Source organism: Schistocerca gregaria, chromosome 6 (genome assembly GCF_023897955.1).
Source record: "Schistocerca gregaria isolate iqSchGreg1 chromosome 6, iqSchGreg1.2, whole genome shotgun sequence".
Lineage (NCBI taxonomy): Eukaryota > Metazoa > Arthropoda > Insecta > Orthoptera > Acrididae > Schistocerca > Schistocerca gregaria.
Window position 1 is genome coordinate 487,052,735 of NC_064925.1, and position 25,155 is coordinate 487,077,889.

The 25,155-nt window shown below is 43.3% G+C and overlaps 1 protein-coding gene across 1 annotated transcript in view; it reads left to right on the plus strand.

The window, feature by feature from the left end:
• Positions 1–25,155, plus strand: part of LOC126278918 (dipeptidase 1-like) — a 620,416-nt gene that overhangs the window by 305,460 nt on the left and 289,801 nt on the right. Inside the window, exon 7 of the mRNA XM_049979193.1 lies at positions 1,505–1,655. Coding sequence (XP_049835150.1) covers positions 1,505–1,655 — 151 coding nt within the window. The remainder of the gene's footprint in view (positions 1–1,504; positions 1,656–25,155) is intronic.

Genomic DNA, 25,155 nt, shown 5'->3' on the forward strand with positions numbered 1-25,155 from the left:
AGGCGGAGGTTCGAGTCCTCCCTCGGGCATGGGTGTGTGTGTGTTTCACCTTAGGATAATTTCGGTTAAGTAGTGTGTAAGCTTAGGGACTGATGACCTTAACAGTTAAGTCCCATAAGATTTCACACACATTTGAACATTTGAAGAAGTTTCAATACTGCCTGCCTTCCGTACTGTTTCATCAATGAACACCGTCCCTCATAGCTCTCGTCGATCTTAACGCTCTTATGTGAACAATACGGTAGAACCGTCTATTTCCATCAGAGAAAAATCCTTTCTGTCCCACTCCATCGTTCAGCGAGCTTCACAAAGTCCTTCTCAGTAGCAGGAACCCTTCTATTGAATAACCTCCCTCATCATAGAGAACCGAACGACATCTCCCTTTTCAGAATACAGTTAATGACGTATTTACTAAGGCAGCAATGATGACTACCATTTCCCTGTATGCACTAGTTAGCCCTGTACATCCTTAATTACAACCAGATCATCCTCATTACCCAGTATTCTAACCTGGTGCACTATTCTTAAATTTTCTTACCCCATATCTCGCTAGATCAGGAAACATCTATTTTGTACACTTATAAAGCCTTTCCTGCTTGTTACTACTGTAATTACACTACTAGCCATTAAAATTGCTATTCCACGAAGACCTGGGTGCACGAATGGCAAAACGTCATTTTTTCAGATGAATCCAGGTTCTGTTTATAGCATCATGACGGTCTCATCCGTTTTTGGCGACATCGCGATGAATGCACATTGGAAGCGTGTATGCATCATCGCCATACTGGCGAAACGCACGGCGTGTTGGTATGGGGGGCCTTTGGTTACATGTCTCGGTCTTCCCTTGTTCGCACTGATGGCACTTTAAACAATGGACGTTATATTTCAGCTGTGTTACGACCCATGGCTCTACCCTTCATTCGATCCCTGCGAAACCTACGTTTCAGCAGGATAATGCACGACCGCATGTTGCAGGTTCTGTAGGGGCCTTTCTGGATACAGAAAATGTTCTACTGCTGCCCTGACCAGCACATTCTCTAGATCTCTCACCAATTGAAAACGTCTGGTCAATGGTGGCCGAGCAAAGGGCTCGTCGCAATACGCCAGTCACTACTCTTGATGAACTGTGGTATCTTGTTGAAGCTGCATGGGCAGCTGTACCTGTATACGCTATCCAAGCTCTGTTCGGTTCAGTGTCCAGGCGTATCGAGGCCGTGATTACGCCCAGCGATGGTAGTTCTGGGTACTGATTTCTCAGGGTCTATGCACACAATTGCGTGAACATGTTATCACATGTCAGTTCTAGTATAATATATTTGTCCCATGAATACCCCTTTATCATCTGCATGTCTTATTGGTGTAGCAATTTCAATGGCCTGTAGTGTACATCATTTATAAGTGAATCTTCATATTATGTTTCTGGAGTGTAGCGTGTGATAACCTGTGGCCCACAGCTTATCCTCTTCAGGAAGCGTTGACGTGGACGAGACGGTGCGTGTTGCAGGCGTGGAGCAGGCGCACGCCGTGGGCCGCATAGCCAGCCTGCTGTCGGTGGAGGGCGGCCACAGCCTGGGCGCCAGCCTCGGCGTGCTGCGCGCCATGTACCAGCTGGGCGTGCGCTGCCTCACCCTCACGCACACCTGCCACACCCCTTGGTGAGTAGCCCGTCTCTCCCACTCCGTTCAGCCTCGGCGTGCTGCGCGCCATGTACCAGCTGGTCGTGCTCTGCCTCACCCTCACGCACACCTGCCATACCCCTTGGTGAGTAGCCCATCTCTCCTCCTCCGTTCAGCCTCGGCGTGCTGCGCGCCATGTACCAGCTGGTTGTGCTCTGCATCACCCTCACGCACACCTGCCACACCCCTTGGTGAGTAGCCCGTCTCTCCCACTCCGTTCAGCTTTGGCGTGCTGCGCGCCATGTACCAGCTGGGCGTGCGCTGCCTCATCCTCTCGCACACCTGCCACACCCCTTGGTGAGTAGCCCATCTCTCCCACTCCGTTCAGCCTTGGTGTGCTGTGCAACGCTGCATACGGCAAAGGTAGTCTTTGATTAAAAACTGTATCATCATCTTTCCGATTACTGAGATTGAAATTAGGCATAATCCTAACCAGGCAAAGGGATTCTGTACAGAAAACCCCTTCAACCCGAAGGGTGTTTTCTCGACTGGTTCTCATGTTTCACGAACTAGGAGGTCCCAACCGAGGCAACACAGGGTCCTTAGAATTCGAACAGATGAAGACACCGAAGTTGCTTTTCTCACTTTTGTTGCAATGAACTCACACCTGAGCACACGGAAGTTACAGGAGACTTTTATTCCTAAGACCAGAGTAAATCTCATCCTAACATGACTATTTTCATTCGAATTATGCTCACAAACAGCAAGATTTGCTTAGGAATGACGTTTCAGAATCATGTCAATTTTAGCAGTGCGCACAACAACACATCCTCGTGAACCAGCACCTCTTTTCCAATGTTTCCTTTATCGGTTGTCAGCCCCCGGTAACGTTGGCACTGTAACTCAGCGTGTTCGGTCAGAGTGTTAGCTGCCCTCTGCAGCAAAAAAAAAAAAAAAAAAAAAAAAAAGTGGGTCGACGACGAACTGAAACGGGTGTCTTGCGACGTCCGCCCCCAGGCAGATGCAACGAACGAAAACGATCTTAATGAGATTAAAAAAACAAGTTGCTGAGTGGTCAGGGCGACAATATGTCAGTCCCAAGGTCCCGGGTTCGAGTCCCGGTTGGGTAGGAGATTTCTCCTCTCAGGGACTGGTGTTGTGTTGTCCTAATCATTTCATCCCCATCGACGCACAAGTCGCCGAAGTGGCGTCAAATCTCAAAGACTTGCACCCGGCGAACGGTCTAGCCCATGGGAGGCCCTAGTCACAAGACATTCACATTTTATCGATCTATATCCCTTCTCAAATAAAAGGCAGTTTAATACAGAGAATATGTATTACTGGGGTAGTAAAAACGCAGGATGGCTTTGACAGATGGAGGTAGTGTGTGATTTGGGATGTTTGGTAGTCCTATTTTAGGCCGTCATTTCATCATTAATACACTAAACGGCAGCTCATATGTCAGTTTTATCACACAAGTGCTTCCTCATTTCTGCACGTCGTGTGTGTGTGGTCGTGGACGAGCATGGGATGGCCTGTCGGTACTGTGCTGGATCATTTTATGTTGGGATAAGATACGCTATGATTAACGCGATATTCATGCACGAACGTATCATTCTTGCTTGTAATGCACTTTAGCAGGCAGCACTGGAAGCAGGGACATATTTTTTCAGCCAATGTGTATGTAACTAAAAATGGCAGTAGAGATCCTCCTTCCTGTTTCTTTTTAAGTATACACTTCACAGAAGTGTCAATATCCACATTTGCAGCGCTGACTGCTGCTAGACGCGGACCGCTGCTAGACGTGCATGAGGAGAGCCACTGAGGCTCTGGAAGATTCCCACAATGATGTGGAACCATACCAACTCCAATGTCGTGCTCAGCTGGGCTAGGGTTCTCGGCTGAGGATTCATAGGTGGTGCAGACCGGTAGAGATGGTCCCACAGATTCTCGATTTGTTTGAAATCTGCGAAGTCAGGTAGCCAGGGTAGTACAATAAACTCACCCTGGTGCTCTTCTAACCATGCACGTACACTGCGAGCCGTTTGAAATATTGAATTGTTGCTAGCAGGTGTCATTGTGTTGAGGAAAAGAAATCTACGGTTACGGGTGGACATAGTCCCCAACTATAGATACATAATCGCGTTGAGCCGCGGTGCCTTCCAGAATGACGAGATTACCCAGACAATGGCACGAAAAATATACCACTCCCTCCTTTTGTTTATTGTTGTAGTGTGTTTGCTTTAAGACGTTTCCGATGGAGCTTGAAACGTAATTCATCTTTACAGCTGCCAACACGAGTGACGTAGAAGTAAATATCCTTGGAGTGGTGAAGCAACTTAAATCACGTAATAAAAGCAAGTCTTCTGGTCCAGGCTGTATACCAGTTAGGTTCCTTTCTGAGTATGCTGATGCATTAGCTCCATATTTATCAATCATATACAAATGTTCGCACAACGAAACGTCCGTACCCAAAGACGGGAAACTTTCACAGATCACAACTAAATTCAACAAAGGTAGTAGGAGTAATACACTAAATTACGGGCCCATATCGTTAATGTCAATATGCACCAAGATTTTTGAACTTACATTGTGTTCGAACATTATGAATTAGCTCGACGAAAACGGTCTATTGACCCACAGTCAACATCGGTTTAGAAAACATCGCTCCTGTGAAACACAACTAGCTCTTTACTCACATGAAGTGTTGAGTGCTACTGACAAGGGATTTCAGATCGATTCCGTATTTCTGGATTTCCGGAAGCCTTTTGACACTGTGCCAAACAAACGCCTCGTAGTGAAATTGCGTGCTTATGGAATATCGTGTCAGGTATAAGACTGGATTTGTGATTTACTGTCAGAGAGGTCACAGTTCGTAGTAATTGTCGGAAAGTCATCGAGTAAAACAGAAGTGATTTCTGGCGTTCCCCAAGGTAGTGTTATAGGCCCTTCGCAGTTCCTCATCTATGTAAACGCTGTCGTTTATCTACTAACAAAGTCATCAGAAGGTCAAAACAAACTGCAAAATGATTTAAAAAAAGATATCTGAACAGTACGAAATTTGGCAGTTGACCCTGAATAACGAAAAGCGTGATGTCATCCACATGAGTGCTAAAAGAAACTTGTTAAACTTCGGTTACGCGATAAATCAGTCTAATTTAAAAGCTGTAAATTCAACTAAATATCTAGATATTACAATTACGAATAACTTAAATTCGAAGGAACACATACAAAATGTTGTGGGAAAGGCTAACCGAAGACTGCGTTTCATTGGCAGGACACTTAGAAAATGTAACAGATGTACTAAGGAGACTGCCTACACTACGCTTGTCCGTCCTCTTTTAGAATACTGTTGCGCGGTGTGGGATCCTTACCAGATAGGACTGACTGAGTACATCTAAAACGTTCAAAGAAACGCAGCACGTTTTGTATTATCGCGAAATATGGGAGAGAGTGTCACAGAAATGATACAGAATTTGGGCTGGAAATCAGTAAAAGAAAGGTGCTTTTCGTTGCTGCGGTACCTTCTCACGAAATTACAATCACCAACTTTCTAATCCGAATGCGAAAATATTTTGTTGACACCGACCTAGATATGGAGGAACGATCACCACGATAAAGTAAGTGTAATCAGAGCTCGTACGGAAAGATATAGGTGTTCCGCGCGACATACGAGATTGGAATAATGGAGAATTGTGAAGGTGGTTCGATGAACCCTCTGCGAGGCACTTTAATGTGATTTGCAGAGTATCGATGTAGATGTAGAAAGACCACCTGTCGCCACCCAGTGGACATTCAGTCCCGATATTCACGTGCCTTCGTCGCCGATGAATAGCAGTAAGTATGGGTGTATGAACCAGACGCCTGCTGCGGAGGCCCACGACCAACAACGTTCGCTGAACGCTCCTTAAGGAGACACTGCTGGTAGCCACTCGGTTCACCTGGACGCCAAGTTGCACGTCTGATCACCGGTGCTCATCTCCGCAGACGTCTTTCGCTCCTGCCATCTATGGCCCATGTTGCACCACAGCTGCCTCTAAAAATGGTTCAAATGGCTCTGAGCACTATGGGACTTAACATCTGAGGTCATCAGTCCCCTAGAACTTAGAAATACGTAAACCTAACTAACCTAAGGACATCATACAACACCCAGTCAACACGAGGCAGAGAGAAAATCCCTGACCCCGCCGGGAATCGAACCCGGGAACCCGGGCGCGGGAAGCGAGAACGCTACCGCACGACAACGAGCTGCGAACCAGCTGCCTCTGCTCCGGTTTTGGGTACCATCACCGCAGGTGGACATTTACACACTTCCCAGTTTCGGAAATGCTTCCACCCTTGGCCCGAAAGTCAATGATCATGTTTTTTAGGACGTAAATAAATCTATCCGTACCCTACAACGACTGCACTGTTTTCCGAGTTCCCCCCGACACACTTCAGTCACCTTCCCCTGCTAGTGGTGCCAGATAACTTCCGTGAGTATTTGCTGCACACTGTCGTCGAACATAGGCGGTGACTACGCTGCGTATTTAAACTCGTATAACGGAGTTATATTAACAATGCAGTTTTTTCTGAGTCTAAATCATATTGGATATCATATCACTCTCCATGCAAGGTTGAGTCATATAAGTGCTCCCTGTTAACTTGTGTAATTCATTCACAGTCATACAGAAATTTTGGTCACTTGTTCAGATTGGTTCTTTTCAGCCACGTCCAAGGAAGCAGAAAATGGGATGGAGAGCTTCCCACACGGAAATTTTTTGTTGCAGACTTTACCAATTCCGGAATTTGCTGACGGAAAATTCCCCAAAACTAAATTCCAGGAAAATTTCATGCGACCCGTAACTCTGAAGCTGATTTCATTTGTTGGTACAACAACACATCCTAGAAAAAATGCATCTGCCTGGCTTTTCTATGTGTACTTGTTAGTGAGTTAGACTGTGTAATAAAGTTAACGACTTGCCTGAAATTTACAGCACTGCATGTCTGTGACTAGTGCCAGTACTCAAAAACGAATCAATAGCCATTGCTATTCTGCTACACACCACCTAGTTTATAACTTCCTATTATTCATCGAAGCAAATAAATAACCATAACTGAATGCATAAAAATATAACCTGAGAATATTCGTTTCGTTTTGAGGGAAGTAATCGTTTAAAATTTCTTTCGGATATTCCTTTCAAATTCTAGTAACAATGAAAGATACAGTCACAGATTCGGAAGTTCAGTTTCTGTACAGAGACATTCACTAAGCCAAAAACGGAGAAAATATAGTTGTGAGATAATGTTACAAGATTATGTGATAACTGCAGAGATCTGTAAACAGATTAGATTTGATTAACATTGATTTAGTCTTAACTCTCCTAAGTCATTACAAAGTGTCATTGGAAATATAGACTGCTACGGAATTTGTGATTGAAACGCACCAATTCAAAGATATCTTCCAGAGAGGTGTGCTTCTCTCGCCAAATATTTACTACATACGCGTTCGTGTCTTACACTGGTCCACAGTGGGTTTTGTACAGAAACCAATGTAGAGCGTATTTATAGACTTCGATGCGCCGAATACGAATTTCACGATAAAAATTGAATACTAGCTCAGGGTTAGACTTCACGTTTCACATTTATTGCTATGGTGATGAACACGACATATACATCAATTGAAATTACTTAGTTCATACACGCCGTTTCGCTGCCCTCCTTTTGTGGATAGTGTCTGGAGTATCTCTCTGTAGCATCCAGCAGAAATCCGCCAACACAGCAGTAATCCCCAGCCCTGTCTAGAGCTAAATTGTAGAGATAAATTGTGGAATTTCTCGCTATGGTCATCACTGAAAGCACCACAGTTCTCTGGGAACACATCGCGATGAGAGTAAACGAAGTGCATCTTCAGTGTCATACAGCCAGTGCACTTATGAACTTGAATGAGTTTGTAAACAAGGTCCCTATAACTTTCGGCTCTCCTGTTCCCGAGCAACAGTCTTGTCACGTTACGAAAACTATGTCTTGCATGCAGGTGATCACTGCTGGAGTGGACTCGGAGTGTGTGCGCCGCACAGCCGGTGCATCTGCGGACCAATGAATACCCGCTTTGTGATCTTTTCTGTGAGTCGTGGAAACTACTTACACAGGTACTGCAATGCTGCTTCGTTCCTGTGCACAGTCTTAACAAATGTTGACACTAGTCACAAATTAATATGTAACGTACGGAAAGAAAGTTTTTTTTTTCGGATCCACCAGAGCTGTCGTCGAGGACATATCCACTGTGTGTAGGGATTTTTTTCTTGCGCGACGGTCCCACTCGCACAGGTAGCAGCAGTACTTAGTGTAACCCTCTTGAAAACCCAACAGCATCACAATAGCTTTAAAATATCTATCCACTTACCACGCATTCATAATTATCGTCATTAACGCAGTCTGTAACGGACTTTTGCCGCGCTGCGTAACCTCCCGGTCTAGGGGCGTCTTGACACGGTTCGTGCGGCTCCTCCCGTAAGAGGATCGAGACCTACCTCGGGCATGGGCGTATGTATTGTCTTTAGCGTAAGTTATTTTAAGTTAGATTAAGTAGTGTGTAAGCCTAGGCACCGATGACCGCAGCAGTTTGTTCCCAAAGGAATTTACCACAAATTTCAATTCTTACAACGGATTTTAACATGGCGTAACTCTCTTTAGGTAAGGCAGCACATGCTATAGGGATTGATGGTCTTATTTGCGTAACAGTACTGCATTAAGGCTTGATTTTGAGTCATCTATACAGAATCTCCACTCGTCTGGCTTGCATGTAATGTTCATGTCTTCCAGCAATCCGTCAGTGTCACTGGACAAGTTAATTTCGCCTTTAGTAATGAAATGACACTCCTACTTTTTTCTGAAGTCGGCTTTACCCTTTGACGGATGTAAATCCCTAATAAGATCGCTGAGCTCACTCTGTGTGATTATGTTGTTCTCCAGACAATGATATTCGTGTAAATAGTGTCAATGGCTATGGATGCACTTTTTGGATTATATGTTTCGGTTCAGCATCATCGCTGTCACTGCTTGATGGCGGTACATGTGGAGTTAACAGGAGCTGTAAATCCTTCGCCATGAGCCACAGGGCAATCACGGAGTGGATATAAGGATACTGAATATTCCTCTTCCTTTTGACATTGATTCCTTTCCTCAAACCAGGTACCATACGAAAATAGCGGTTCGATGCATGCTTTTTGTGTTAATGCCAAATAGAAGGAATCCTGAATTTCATGGAGACCTTTTTCCCAGGCATCCGAGCGATCAATGTAGGCGACCACGATTAGCAACACACGTTTGCAGCCAACGGTTTATCTTAGTCTCCAACTCGACACCAGAAATGCAAGGCGTATGCGTCATTCATTGTTTTAGTCAATTGTCGCCTTCCTGAACCACCAATAACATTTGCACAAATGTGATAAATGTTATCAGGTTTGTTACTGCGGGTGCAGGGCATTTTTGTGGATGTGTACATGCACACAATAACACTGTTCTTCAATTTCAACACTTCACCACACACACACGTTCCATACCTACCGCCAAGACATTCAAGTAATCAGTGAACTACCGTAACACAAGAACACGCAGCCATTAAAAAAAAATTAACATCGCTTCTGGTCTCTAAATTCAATAATGCTAATGCTAGTAGATTATGTGCACATGAGTAATAGTGCAAAGCAGTGTTTCCAAACTGTGTTGGGAGCATCCACCTCACTACCTAGAGCAAAGCAACCTTTGTCACAATGCCTTGGCGTGTAGCACTTGTAGTGTCCCATAAGTGTGACTGCGAAACGTTGACACCTTATTTACTTGTAATCCTGAGCTAGGAGACAACTGACATTCGTGTTCATTGTATCTAAAATGAAAGTACAGCTACTTTCGTTTGTGTAAAAAATAAAATGTGAAAATTTGTGGACATACGTCTACAGCTACATCATGCTCTGGAAACCGACGTGAAAAACACGGCAGAGGCTACGTTACATTGTACCAGTTTTGGGGCTTCTTCCCATTGCATTCAGATACGGGGCGCGGAAGAACGATTGTTTGAATGCCTTTGTGTGTGTTGTAATTAGTATAATCTTATCCTAACGATCCCCGTGTGTGCGATATGTAGGTAGTGGTAGGATGTTCCTAGCGACATCATTTAAAGCCGGTTCTTAAAACATTGTTAGTATACTTTCTAGGGATAGTTTACGTCTATCTTCAAGAGTCTGCCAGTTCCGTTGTTCAGCACCGTTGTGACACTTTCTCACGGATCAAAAAACCTGTGACCATTCGTGCTGCCCGTATCTGTATGCGTTCAATATCCCCTGTTAGTTCTATTTGATACGGGTCCCAAACACTTCAGCAGTATTCTAGGATGGGTCACACGAGTGATTTGCGAGCAATCACCTTTGTAGACTGATTACACTTCCCCAGTATTCTACCAGTAAACCGAAGTCTACCACCTGCTTTACCCATGACTGAACCTATGTGATCATTCCATTTTATATCCCTACTTGGTGTAAACCCAGGTATTTATACGAGTAGGCAGGCTAAAACACTGACTCATTGATACTATAGTCGTAGGATACTATGTTTCTTCGTTTTGTAAAGTGCACAGTTTTGCTTTTATGAACGTTTAAAGCAAGATGTCAGTCGCTGCACCAGTTTCAAATCTTATCAACATGTGACTGAATAGTGATGCAGCTTCTTTCCGAAGTACGGCACTGTAGGTAACTGCACCATCCTCAGAGTCTGAGGCTATTATTGATATGTCTACGGAGTCATTAATATAAAACATGAACAGCAGGGGTTCCAGCACGCTTCCCTGGGGCACACATGAATTTACATCTGCACCCAGTATTATTTACAACGTCAAGGAACTCCACGATATTATTTCATTTTCCCCCGTTACTTCAAAATCGCAGTTCCTCTGTACAGTCCAAGAAACAGATGCAGTGTTCTTCCATTTAGTTCTACTGTCTTCTTCCTAGAAGTTTCTGCAATATCTCTCAGAAGACAGCAAAAATTTAGAGATCTTATAATTAATCGCAATCTCATATGGGAACTTCCGGTAGTTTCCTTTTCTTCACTGTAGAGCCAAAGAAATTGGTACATTTGTCTCATGTCGTTTGGGCCCCCGTGGGCACGCAGAAGTACCGCAACACGTCGTGGCATGGAATCGATAATGTGTCAAGTAGTGATGGACAGAAGTGACACCATGAATCCTATAAGGCTGTCTATAAATCCGTAAGAGTACGAGGGGATGGTGATCTCTTCTGAAAAGGGCGTTGCAAGGCATCCCAGTTATTCTCAATAACGTTTGTGTCTGGGGAGTTTGGTGTCCAGAAGAAGTGTTTAAACTCAGAAGGGTGTTCCTGGAGCAATCCTCGGCGCATTGGGTGTCGCATTGTCCTGCTGGAATCGCCAAAGTCAGTCGTAATGCACAATGGACATGAATGGATGCATATGATCAGCCACGATGCTTACGTATGTATACCCTGTTTGAGTCGTACCTAGACGTATCAGGAGTTCCATACCACTCCAACTACACAAGCCCCACACCATTACAGCTTGAACGGCCCCTCGCTGACATACAGGGTCAATGGATTCATGATGTAGTCTCCATACCCATACACTTCCATCCACTCGATGCAATTTGTTTACCGGCCAGGGTGGCCGAGCGGTCCTAGGCGCTTCAGTCTAGAACCGCACGACCGCTACCGTCGCAGCTTCGAATCCTGCCTCGGGCACGGATATGTGTGATGTCCTTAGGTTAGTTAGGTTTAAGTAGTTCTAAGTTAAGTCCCATAGTGCTCAGAGCCATTTGAACCATTTATTTGATGCAATTTGAAACGAGACTCGACCGACCAAGCAACATGTTTCCAGTTATCTATAGTCCAATGTCTGAGTTGATGGGTCCAGGCGAGGCGTGAAGCTTTGTTTGGTGCCGTCATCCAGGGTACACGACGGGGCTTTCAGTTCCAAAAGCCCATATCGATGATGTTTCGTTGACACTTGTCGATAGCCCAACATTGAAATCTGAAGCAATTTGCGGAAGGATTGCACTTCTGTCACATTGAACGATTCTCTTCAGCCGTCGTTGCTACCGTTCTTGCAGGATTTTTTTCCGAGCTGAGCATGTCGGGGATTTGATGTTTTATTGGATTCCTGATGTTCATGGTACACTCGTGAAATAGTCGTACGGCAAAATTCCCGCCTCATCGCTACCTCAGAGATGCAGTGTCCCATGGCTCGTGCGCCGACTGCAATGCAACGTTCGAACCATCTTAAAACTTGATAACTTTCCAATGTGGCAGCAGTAACCGATCTGACAACTGCGACACACACTTTTTGTCTTATATAGGCGTTTCCGTGCACGGTGCCGTATTCTGCCTGTTTCCATATATCTGAATACACATGCCTATATCAGTTTCTTTGGCGCTTCAGATTATTTGTGCTTATCACGAATGATTTTGTATCGAGGAAGACCAAGAGTGTAATATTTTTAGCAAGTTATCAGCATAAACAAACATGGCCACTTGTCATTTCTGTGGGAAGTGTGATGAGCTATATAAATGACTATCATAAAATTGCAACCGATGTCGTAAAGGGGTGACTCGGTAAGCTATCTCGGATAACGTGACATATAGCGGAATGGAAATCAGTTATTAAAAGTATATAACGCTGAACTCAAATTTCTGTCTTCGCCTAAGTGGTCAGCAGTTACAAAACACACTTCATGTCCAAATTTTGCATTGTATTTTTTTTGGGCTATTGCAAGTTAACCGGTATCACTTGGTCTCCATCATGTACGGAAGACAATTTGACTGGATACAAAAGTAGTGTATGACCATTTCGGATCATTTCAATCAGAGTTAAGTCCATATGACATGAATTATGAAATCATCTGATGAATTTGGAAACAGCAATAAACACCGTAGTCTCTCACAATTGGTATTTGTATTATTGATGTTTTAAATTGTACTGGCATTAGGCCGTGATGTAAGATATTTGCCAGTGCCTAAAGTTACTTACCCTAGTGATGGAGACATCAGATGCTACTACGGCTTCGTTAGTTGATTTTCGAAATCAAACAAGCTCCGCAGGCGGAACTGTTAACGCAAAACTGCGCAGCTGTCGAGAATGGCTTCATTCGTCAGCTGTCACAGCTAGAGTTTGAATTGCAAAAACAGTTGGTGAGGTTTCTTTGCTAGCACTAAGGCCTACAATTTGCGTGATTTCAGTTTCTCTTCTTTGTATTGTAGCATTTTTCGTGTTTTTTAATTTCTGTTTCTACAGCTTCTCTGTACATCGCATTGGAGTAATGAATAGAAAGGTTTCCTTCCATTCGTAAAAGAGTCACAGATGGTATCAATGGAATGTTAAAATGACAACGTATGGGCTAGAAAGGTACATGAGTGCCTGAAAACTGCAAAGGACACACACCCACCTCCTGCCACATCAGGAGTATACTAAATCCCTTGTATATGTAGTCAAATGTACATGCGAACTACTAAAAAAAGCATTAACACGAGTATTAAGGAATACAAAAGAAATTCTCGCCTAGGGAAGACGAATAAGTCGGCAGCAGCAGATCATTAACTGGACCAAGTACCTCTGAATTTTATTGTCTAATACTGTGCATTTATCAAGTATGCCGTCATAAGGCGTCGGTAGGCCGTGGCAGTTACAGAAGCTGCATAAGCAGAGTTGTGGTCGCTCAGCACCACTCCATGAGGGCGCTATCAGTGAGAACGCAATGTCATCAGTGCTGGCGTAAGTCGGCGTGCGAGACCAGCTGGGCACAACGGTCAGAATTGGGAGCACCACTGAGGAGCAGGACGTAGTGGCCGAGCGGTTCTAGGCGCTACAGTCTGGAACCGCGCGACCGCTACGGTCACAGGTTCGAATCCTGCCTCAGGCAGGGATGTGTGTGATGTCCTTAGGTTAGTTAGGTTTAGGTAGTTCTATGTTCAAGGGGACTGATGACCTCAGGAGTTAAGTCCTATAGTGCTCAGAGCCTGATTATATGTTACTACGTGGCTGTTAGGATTTTTTGGAATAGATTACCACTGATTCTGATCTCTTGTGTTGTAATCAGTTTGGCCAGTTGTGCACCAGCAAAATTACTCAGCGAACTATCGGCTTATATTTCTGTACCTTTTGCTGGGTCATGTAAGTAAGTCTAACACGAGGAATGACTCAGACACGGCCAACCGATTCGGCTCAGATTTGGCAGGTCGCTTGTGTACTACCTAAAGCAAAGAACTCTTAACATATTTTTGGTCAACACCCCCTCAATTTTGAGAAAATCACCCCTAAAGATTATAACAACCAATAGACTCAAAATTGGAGGGATCGATAGATAATTGTAAATAGAGTATCTTTCATCATCAGGTATGGGATCAGCAAACGCAAAATTTTCCAGAAATCGAGGAAATAAACTTTTACAACTGCCGCTTCGGTAATCACATGGAAAACGCTTTTCACCCACAGCACGCCTGGACGGTAGCTCAGCGTGTTTGGTCAGAGGGTCTAGCTACCCACTGTAAGAAAACCACTAAGTGAACAAATCAACGAACAACCTGAACGGGTGTCATCGGACGCCCGCCATGAACAAATACAACAAACAACGTAGAACGTAGTGAGATCAACAAATGAAAAATAAAAAAAAAAACAGCGCCGATACCGCAATGGCCAAGGTAACTGGCTGGGAATCGTGGAACCCGGGTTCCAATCTCTAAGAAACCTAGCCGATGTTATTCTTTTCCTTTGTATTTTTCCATATCTCAATTGACAGGGATAGGATGGTTAATAAGGTAAGTAAATCATAACACATTCGTACACTGCTCAATATGCCATCATAGCCTCTGGAAAAGTGTTGCCTAAGGTTTTCCTGTGTTTACAAGAAACCAATGCTACATTTGGTCCTCGGGTTATAGAAGAGGTCAATCGTTTAATCGACTCTCTGAAAAATGTTTACATTTCCTGCTCCAAAACCGGGAAACTGACGAATGTGATTAACAGAACATTTCTTGAGAATTTGTTAAAACCATATGTTTCTGATAACAAGTTTTGTCTAATATTGGTTTCCTGGAGTGGACAAAGTAATACTACAATATCTGACAATGTTTATAGCTGGCAAGGGTCAGCTGCCGTGCACCGTAAAAGCAATACCGACAAATTGCACACCTGTGTGCCAGCCGTGTGATGTTTATTTCTATCGCCAGGTTAAAAACTTTATTTCCAGGCTTCAGAATTGCAGTATGCTTCTGCAAACCGAGCAGGAATTGCACAACCGCACGGATGCAATTACTATTCACAGCATAATTCATAACCAACTTTCAATATTGATTTTACAAGCAATGATATCGTATGCGTGGGACGCTTCAAAATTAAATCCCGAGAAAAACATATTTTTAAATGTAAAGCAAGTTTGTTTTCCGCCGACTCTTCGGAAGGAACAGTGTAGCTGTCGAAAGATTGTATTCATTAGATGTTCTTGGTGCAGTGAGTATATTTGTTTCGAATGTTTGTATGACAAGTACTACCCATCCAGTTGTTCGAAGAAAAGTGAGGACACGTGACAGTGACTGCAAGAGCGATTGTAAAGTGACCTGCAGTAACATTTTAGTTGTTTACTATCCCATGAGGTTTGAGAAATTTATTTTCCTACCTTATTATCATTCCTTATGGATTTACTTACCTTATTAACCCTCATATCCCAATCAATTGGAATATGAAAAAATACAAACGAAAAGAAGAACATCCGCTAGGTTTCTTCGTGGCTCGAACCCGGCTCTCCGATTCCGAGCCAGTTACCTTGGCCGTTGCGCTACCGATGCTGCCAGCCAAAGACGTTTACCATGTGGATAGTTGTGATACAAGTGACAGTTGTAAAAGTTTCTTTCCTCGATCTCCGGAGAAGTTTGCTTTTGCGGACCCCATACCTGATGATGAAAGATGCGCTATTTACAACTATCTATCGATCCCTCCAATTTTGAGTCGATTGCTCGTCATAACCTTTAAGGGCGATTTTCTCAAAATTGCGGGTATGTTGACCTAAATATTTTAGAGTCCTTCGTTTTAGGTTGTACACAAGCGACTTGCCAAATTTGAGGCGAATCTGTTGAATGTGTCTGAGGCCTTCCTCTTCTAAGTAAAGCAAACTCTTCTTAACACTGGTGCGTTCGTTCTAGTGATGTAACTACGATTCTGGTTCCTTTCGCAATGAGTGAGTTATGAACCTTGCTTATTCTTGTTAATTTTGTTACCTACAACGCTGGTTCTGAGTAACAAGCCTAAAGCTAATTTTGGAAGGTACATTGAAACGTTCCCTCATATTGTAGTAATTTCGAACTGCAACGAAATTATTTATGGTTTGTTATGGTGTGAGTTATGAACCTTGCTTATTCTTGTTAATGTTGTTACCTACAACGCTGGTTCTGAGTATCAAGCCTAAAACTAATTTTGGAAAGTACTTGGAAACGTTCCCTCATATTGTAGTAATTTCGAATTACAACGAAATTATTTATGGTTTGTTTCGTTTCTAGTTTCTTGTCACTTTCGAAACGATTACATAGAGCGAACCTTCCATATATGTTATTATAGTTTTAGTAAGATAGAATTTCATGTTGTGGAACATGTGCAGTCATTTTATTTTTGAACATTGTGTGTGTTTCTAAAATGTTCTTATTCCCAGGGTTGCCCCATTTTGATTCTGTTATATTACTTTTATGGTATTATGTTTCGTATCTTTACCTCTATTACCTGGTTTTGGATTTTAATTGATCATAACACTTCTTGTTCTTCTCCCTCATTTACTATTGAGTGTTTGTTACTCTTCAGCTAATTGTTGCTTGATTTTAAAGCTTACCTTCTACTAGTTTTTTTTTTTAGTTTGATTGTGCTATACAATCTCTGTCCTACTGTGAAACAAAAGTTTTAAAATTATGATCACTCAAAACTCAACCCAGCCTTATCACTTCCCGTACGTCACATCAAGGTCTGTTCATTACTGTGCTACGATGTGCAGAGGAGCTACGGGAATTCAATAGCTCAAAAGGAATTTCAACAGAAAAGAAGGAGACCTAAACTGAGGCTAGTTGTTGTCTACAGCGTGAAACAAAGATAACAACAACACCAGGAATTCAACACGTCACATGACGACGAAATTCCACTATCTGTAGTAGCGACCGGAAGTGGAATCTTTGGGGACACTTAACGAATAGCAACTGTTACTCTCTACGATCTATACAAATGATGTCGGAAAATCGGTGAAGCTATTCGCGGGTGATGTGTTTTGTATAGTAAAAGTGAAATGGTGTAACAGGGTAGAGAAATGCTGTAGAGCAGAAGGGATGGACGCTTGGTTCTAAATGAATGTAACGCAATTCGGGTATATAGGGGGTATGATGCACTAAGGTTCGGTCGTATTATTGGTGATGAGCCACTGTCAAGTGTAGCAATCGTAAATTATTCCACAGTAACCATCCATAGTGAGGTAAATTGGAACTATATGGACTACTTTCTTTCCAAGGTGTGGTGTAAATATGAAATGTCTTGTTTGCAACATTTGGCTACTATATACCATCCAGGTACGTTGTACCAACGTTCCTTGCCAAAACGCTGTCCTCATACCCAGAGGCTCATGTGGGAAAAGAAGTGAAAATTCGAGAGAGCCAAGCCCCAGCTGCATGGTGGATGATCAAACACTTTCACATTTGGCCAAACGTTCATTGGATACTCTCTGAGGTTTTAGTTTCGCGACCGATCGTACCCTAAAAAATATCCGCATAGTAAACAACAACTGTTCTAGAAAAGCAGATATCGTACTGGAAGTTACTTACAAAACAATTTCTCAACCACTTTTCAGTACGGCACTTCAATCTGGGGACAGTTATCACGTAGGAATAATAAGGGAATACAGCAGAGCGAGACGCTAGAAGAAAGGTGTTCTTTATTACCTTTATATCTCAGTGCTGTTAAATCTTTGAGAGTATGGAGAGAGTTATCGTAAAGTTTTAATTATCAGCTTGAAAAATATTTGTGTAATTAGTAGTTTGCATTTATTAAAATATTATCTGAGGACTCCATGGCTAACGTGTTCATAGTCATTGTTCTATTGTTTGCAGGACTGCAATCCTGGTACACACTGAAATCTCCATGCCGCAGTCCCATACCGCTTCGCTAGAGCAGTCAAAACAAAATGGCGCAAGTCATTGAGAAAATGAAGATGGCTTCAAAATAGCGAATACCACCTTCATTTTATCAATGAGTTGCGCCATTTGGTTTTGGTTGCTCTGGCACCGTAATACGGCGCTATGAATTTCAGACGTTTATTGTCGTTTTGGAACATAGTATTTAAGCATGCTGTCGCTTGCATATCGATAAGAGTGCATAGGGAAGGCATACCAGTAAGCGCTCTCAACGCACCCTTTCGTGAATGGACCAGAAAGAGATGAAAATTATTTGTTTACCAGAAATATCCATTGCTAAGTAACACAAGTTGGCTTCGAAGTGTAGATGCAGGGAGAGGTGCAAATAACATCAAGAACTATATTGAGCAGGCTCAGCCCACATACTGAAGAAATATTAGATATAGCGCAAACGGTGTTCAGAAAGGGAACACAACAATCGACAAAATATTCACACTAAGACAAATACCAGACAAGAAATGGAAGTCAGGATACCTTCTCTATGTATGTTCTTCAACAAAGCATATGACAGCGTTCTTACGCAGGAGACGTGAAGGATTATGGGATATCGGATAAGCTGACAAAGAAAATTAATATGTGTATGATGGAATCAAAGTGTAGAGCGAAAGTACTGGGGGAGTTCTCAGAAACATCGGAGGTAACAACAGGAGTGAGGCAGGGAGATATTATAACGCCAACCCTGTTCAGTTTGGCACTTAACAAAACCCTGAGGAGAGTAACACAAGAATGTGCAAGAGTCGCCACCGGGAAAAAGATAAATTGTCTGGCTTTCGTAGATAATATTATGGTGGTTGGAAAGAACACGGAAAACCTGGAAAAAATGGGAACTGCACTGATGGAAGAAGTTAAGAAAGTAGGTCTAATAAGGGGACCCTCCATACTGTAAATCATAGATTTTGATGCAGTTCAGATATGTTCTAGAGGCACCTGGCTATCCGCGTTTTTAGCGACGGGCCTTGGTTTTTGAGAAAATCGATTATGAAGTTCAATGCGAGCTTTGTATACACATTACATTCACTCCGGGCTAATTAGGGTAGCGCAGCGGTAACGCTTCTAAAGATTGACGGCTATCAAGTTGGAGATGCCGTGCTCGAATCCTAGAGGGAAACATTCCCCGTGGGAAAAATATATCAAAAAACAAAGATTCTGTAACTTACCAAACGAAAGCGTTGGTACGCTGATAGAGACAATAACAAACACAAACACAAGCACAAACAAAAGACGAAACGATGTGGTTTTTGGGTCTTTCCCTCTCCTTCCCACTTTCCTGATGAAGCAACCGTGGATTGCGAAAGCTTGAAATTCCAAATGTTCGTACAACGGCAGCTCCTTGTATTACCTGAAATCGATCTCCGCCCATTATTGTCCCCTCTCCCGCGAATACCGTTAGCCGTAACAGGAACTCCCAGCATCCAGCTACGGCCAATGAGGATGCAAGTTGCATTCCTTTACGTTCGCGTCTAACTACAGCGTCAGTTGCTCGCAAAGCGTCTCTAGTGCCGTGTGTTAGAAAAATTCTGAGAAATGGAAGAGCCAAGTGTTTCTCAAGTAGTGCAGCCAGAAGATGATCCACAAGTAGAGGAGTTGAACGGATAGTCAAAAGCCGAAATAAAAAATGCCATTAAATACGCCGAATATCTACACGGTACCTCTAGCGCGGTAGCCGTGAACCTTTAGAGCTGCGCTACCCTGACTTGCTCGGAACGTAAGTAATGTTACGGGTACATAAAGTGCGCAATAAATTTCAAAATCGATTTTCTAAAAACCCAAGGCTCGTCGCTAAAAAACCGTATTCTCAGGGTAAGTGCCTCTACAACGTATTTGAAGTACATCAAAATCCGTGATTTACAGTATGGAGGGTCCCCTTGTAACTATAAATGAAAGTAAAATAAAATTGATAGTAGCAGAAAGAAGAGCTCAGTTAGGACCAAACCATCTAACAATCAGGAACCTAACTGTACTGAAAACAGATACATTCACGTCCGTCGTTGTCAACATCGGACAACAACTTATAGAAGAAGAGATAATAACGACAATTGAACCCGTGGCAAGCCGTATAGTAGCTACACATGATCTAAGCTATTATCCACGCAGGCAAAAATATAAATACATCACACCAACATCAAACCAACAGTGTGCAACGCAAGCGAACCACGGACACTGACAAAGAAACCTCATCACTTTCGAAAATAAAGTAATGACAAAAGAGTACGGGCCAGTGAAACAAACTGAACAGTAGAATATAAGGAAAAACAGATAACTCAGCGCAATTATACACACTACCTAACTTCGTAGCGTGTGTGACAAGTACAAGACTCAAGTGGTAGAACATTTACATCTACATCTACATGACTACTCTGCAATTCACATTTAAGTGCTTGGCAGAGGATTCATCGAACCACAATCATACTATCTCTCTACTATTCCACTCCCGAACAGCGAGCGGGAAAAACGAACACCTAAACCTTTCTGTTCGAGCTCTGATTTCTCTTATTTTATTTTGATGATCATTCCTATCTATGTAGGTTGGGGTCAACAAAATATTTTCGCATTCGGAAGAGAAAGTTGGTGACTGAAATTTCGTAAAAAGGTCTCGCCGCGATGAAAAACGTCTATGCTGTAATGACTTCCATCCCAACTCGTGTATCATATCTGCCACACTCTCTCCCCTATAACGCGATAATACAAAACGAGCTGCCCTTTTTTGCACCCTTTCGATGTCCTCCGTCAATCCCACCTGGTAAGGATCCCACACCGCGCAGCAATATTCTAACAGAGAACGAACGAGTGTAGTGTAAGCTGTCTCTTTAGTGGACTTGTTGCATCTTCTAAGTGTCCTGCCAATGAAACGCAACCTTTGGCTCGCCTTCCCGACAATATTATCTATGTGGTCCTTCCAACTGAAGTTGTTCGTAATTTTAACACCCAGGTACTTAGTTGAATTGACAGCCTTGAGAATTGTACTATTTATCGAGTAATCGAATTCCAACGGATTTCTTTTGGAACTCATGTGGATCATCTCACACTTTTCGTTATTTAGCGTCAACTGCCACGTGACACACCATACAGCAATCTTTTCTAAATCGCTTTGCAGCTGATACTGGTCTTCGGATGACCTTACTAGACGGTAAATTACAGCATCATCTGCGAACAGTCTAAGAGAACTGCTCAGATTGTCACCCAGGTCATTTATATAGATCAGGAACAGCAGAGGTCCCAGGACGCTTCCCTGGGGAACACCTGATATCACTTCAGTTTTACTCGGTGATTTGCCGTCTATTACTACGAACTGCGACCTTCCTGACAGGAAATCACGAATCCAGTCGCACAACTGAGACGATACCCCATAGGCCCGCAGCTTCATTAGAAGTCGCTTGTGAGGAACGGTGTCGAAAGCTTTCTGGAAATCTAGAAATACGGAATCAACTTGAGATCCCCTGTCGATAGCGGCCATTACTTTGTGCGAATAAAGAGGTAGCTGCGTTGCACAAGAGCGATGTTTTCTGAAGCCATGCTGATTACGTGTCAATAGATCGTTCCCTTCGAGGTGATTCATAATGTTTGAATACAGTATATGCTCCAAAACCCTACTGCAAACCGACGTCAATGATATAGGTCTGTAGTTAAATGGATTACTCCTACTACCCTTCTTGAACACTGGTGCGACCTGCGCAATTTTCCAATCTGTAGGTACAGATCTATCGGTGAGCGAGCGGTTGTATATCAGTGCTAAGTAGGGAGCTATAGTATCAGCGTAATCTGAAAGGAACCTAATCGGTATACAATCTGGACCTGAGGACTTGCCCGTATCAAGCGATTTGAGTTGCTTCGCAACCCCTAAGGTATCTACTTCTAAGAAACTCATGCTAGCAGATGTTCGTGTTTCAAATTCTGGAATATTCCATTCGTCTTCCCTGGTGAAGGAATTACGGAAAACTGCGTTCAATAACTCCGCTTTAGCGGCACAGTTGTCGATAACAGTACCATCGGCACTGCGCAGCGAAGGTATTGACTGCGTCTTGCCGCTTGTGTACTTTACATACGACCAGAATTTCTTCGGATTTTCTACCAAATTTCGAGACAATGTTTCGTTGTGGAACCTATTAAAGGCATCTCGCATAGAAGTACGTGCCAAATTTCGCGCGTCTGTAAATTTTAGCCCATCTTCGGGATTTCGAGTTCTTCTGAACTTCGCATGCTTTTTTCGTTGCCTCTGCAACAGCGTTCGGACCTTTTTTGTGTACCACGGGGGATCCGTTCCATCTCTTACCAATTTATGAGGTATGAATATCTCAATTGCTGTTGCTACTATATCTTTGAATTTGAGCCACATCTCGTCTACATTCGCATAGTCAGTTCGGGAGAAGGAAAGGAGAGAACCCGTTAACAAAGGCAATAACGGATGGAGAAACCGAAGGAAGGAGACGACTAGGAAAGTCGATAACTAAATGGAAGGATAATACCGTGAGAGACAAGCAGATACTGGGTCTGGGAGGAAGGTGTGAGAGGCAGGACTGAGTGAGGTGAAGGAAGGGCTGCGCTTTGTATGGCCAGCGTAAGCAAGTAAATAAGTGAGATAGATAGCATACGGGTGGAGAATAGTTATTGCTCTATGTAGTGTATTTATATATATGGGTCAAAATATATTTTTGCCCCAAAACACTTATAATATTTCAATAAATGTACGTAGTGTTACGATACGAGTCTTGTGAAATTTCAAGTCAGGTAAGTGCTGATGAGAACAAAGGCATGCCTAAGTTTATAACAGCCATACGCCACTTCTCTCAAGACGGGTTCGATGCTTGCAATAAGACCTATCCGCAACAGGAGCGGGGCGTGTGAGGTGACAAGTTGAGTTCGTGTGTTGGACGGTAACGCACGTAACGGCGTGGAGCGGCTCGGCAGCGCCGCCCCGTTCGGCGCCCCTGAAAAGCCCCATCACGGCTTCCTACAGCGGCGGCCGACGCCCGCATTCTGCGCCGCCAACTCCGTAATCAAGCTGCCCTGTGCCTCTGCAAATTGCGGCAGCAACTCCTGCAAACTGCGCTTTTGTCCACGGGGAGGCTCGTCGAGTTCCTCTTTAACAAACAAGCGGGCCGCGGGAATCACAGCGTGAACGCTCAGGCCGCCAAAGCGGACAGCGCGGTGGACGCACGGTTCTGGCATTTCGGTGGCCGCACTGTCTTTGAAACGTAAAGAATATGACTTCGGCAGTACAACCGAAAAAATTGTCAAAATGAGATACGCGAGTATATCATCAGAAATAGTATTTCGCAATTATTATTTTTTTTGCAACAGTAGTGAAGTATAGCCGGCCGGAGTGGCCGAGCGGTTCTAGGCGTTACAGTCTGGAACCGCGCGACCGCCACGGTCGCAGGTTCGAATCCTGCCTCGGGAATGGATTTGTGGGATGTCCTTAGGTTAGTTAGGTTTAAGTAGTTCTAAGTTCTAGGGACTGATGACCACATCAGTTAAGTCCCATAGTGCTCAGAGCCACTTGAACGATCTAGAACCAATGAAGTATAAATTAGCCTTTTCACTGCTGTAAACGTGGGAAAATATTAGCCCGTAAGAAATGGAAAAATCAAGTAATATAATACAATAATGACTGAGGTCAACGCCCACACAGAGTGCATCCCAGTGTTTTTGTAGGGATGAGGTAAAGGAAGACTTATTTAACTTCTATAATAACGTGTGACATCACCTAGAACTTTTATTTTTTTTACAGTTATGGACACCTTTGACACACACTGCAACAGATACGGATTCAGTTATTCTACGATGATTCCTGGTCCTGACACCCAAAAGCATGGTGTACATGTAATACGATTTACCCATGTCTCTAGTATACGCCACACAAATCTGATATGTCCGACAAGTAACGTTCCTGACATGTCGGTGGCCGCAGTGCCTTTGAAACATAAACAATATGACTTCGGCAGTACAACCGAAAAATTTGTCAAAATAAGATACGCGAGAATATCATCAGAAATAGTATTTCGCAATTATTATTCTTTTTGAAACAGTAATACAGTATAAATTAGCCCTTTCACTGCTGTAAACGTGGGAAAATATCAGCCTGTAAGACGTGGAAACATCAGAAAACATAATACAGCGTGTCCGAAAAGTCTTTCCCTGATTAGATAAATTGATAACTCAGGCTAGAGGTAAGATACAAATATGAGACTGGTGTCCAATTGTTTACAAACCATCAACGTTTTTTTCACACATCAGTAAACTTCCACTTCCATTGTTGGCCAATGACAGTACACGTCCATATGACTTTGCGGTAGAAATGCTGTCACGTATTGAGGACGATGTTGGTTATCTCAGACGAATTGCCTTTTCCGACGAAGCGATTTTTTTTTTGTCAGTGGAGTAGTGAATAGCTATAATGTGCGCATTTGGGGTTCACAACCCCCTGGCGAGGTCATGGAGTGCACCAGGGCAGTCCAAATGTCAATGTTTGGTGCGCGCTATTGCACGATCGAATTATCGGGCCATTCTTCTTCGCTTAGGCTACCATCACATCTGCAGTGTATCTGGAAATGTTGCAACTGTATGCTGTTCCTCAGCTGCTTCAGTATCACCCAGATGTCTTGTTTCAGCAAGACGGTGCACCACCTCATTGGGATTTGAACGTCCGTGCCTATCTCGAAATGACCTTTCCTTGGCGATGGATTGGTCGTGATGGGCCAACGGTTTGGCCCCCACGCTCTCCTGACATAGTTCCATTAGACTTCTTTTTATGGGGTTATGTCAAGGACGAGGTCTACCGAACACGTGTACCAGATCTTGAAACCCTGCGGCAACGAATAACCGCAGTCGTTGAATCGATCCCTCCAGTGATGTTGGCTAATGTGTGGACGGAAACTTAATATCGCCAAGATGTACTACGTGCTATCAAGTGTGCTCATGTGGAAGTTTACTGATGTGTGAAAAAAGCTTTGATAGTTTATAAACAATTAGACACCAGTTTCATATTTGTAACTTACTTCTAGCCAGAGTTATGAATTTACGTAATCAGGGAAACACTTTCCGGACACCCTGTATAATAATAACTGAGGTCAACGCTCACACAGAGTGCATCTAAGTGTGCCCCAGAGAGCTACAACACCAAAAAGAATGGCTTCTCGGCTTTTGGCAAGATCAATGTGTAGTTTTTATTTTCGTAGGGATGAGGTATAAGGAAGACTTTATTTAATTTATATGATAACGTGTGGGATCACCCACAACTTTTATTTTTTTACAGTTATCGACACCTTTGACCCACACTGAAACTGATTCGGATTCATTTATTTTACGATGATAACCAAAGGCATGGT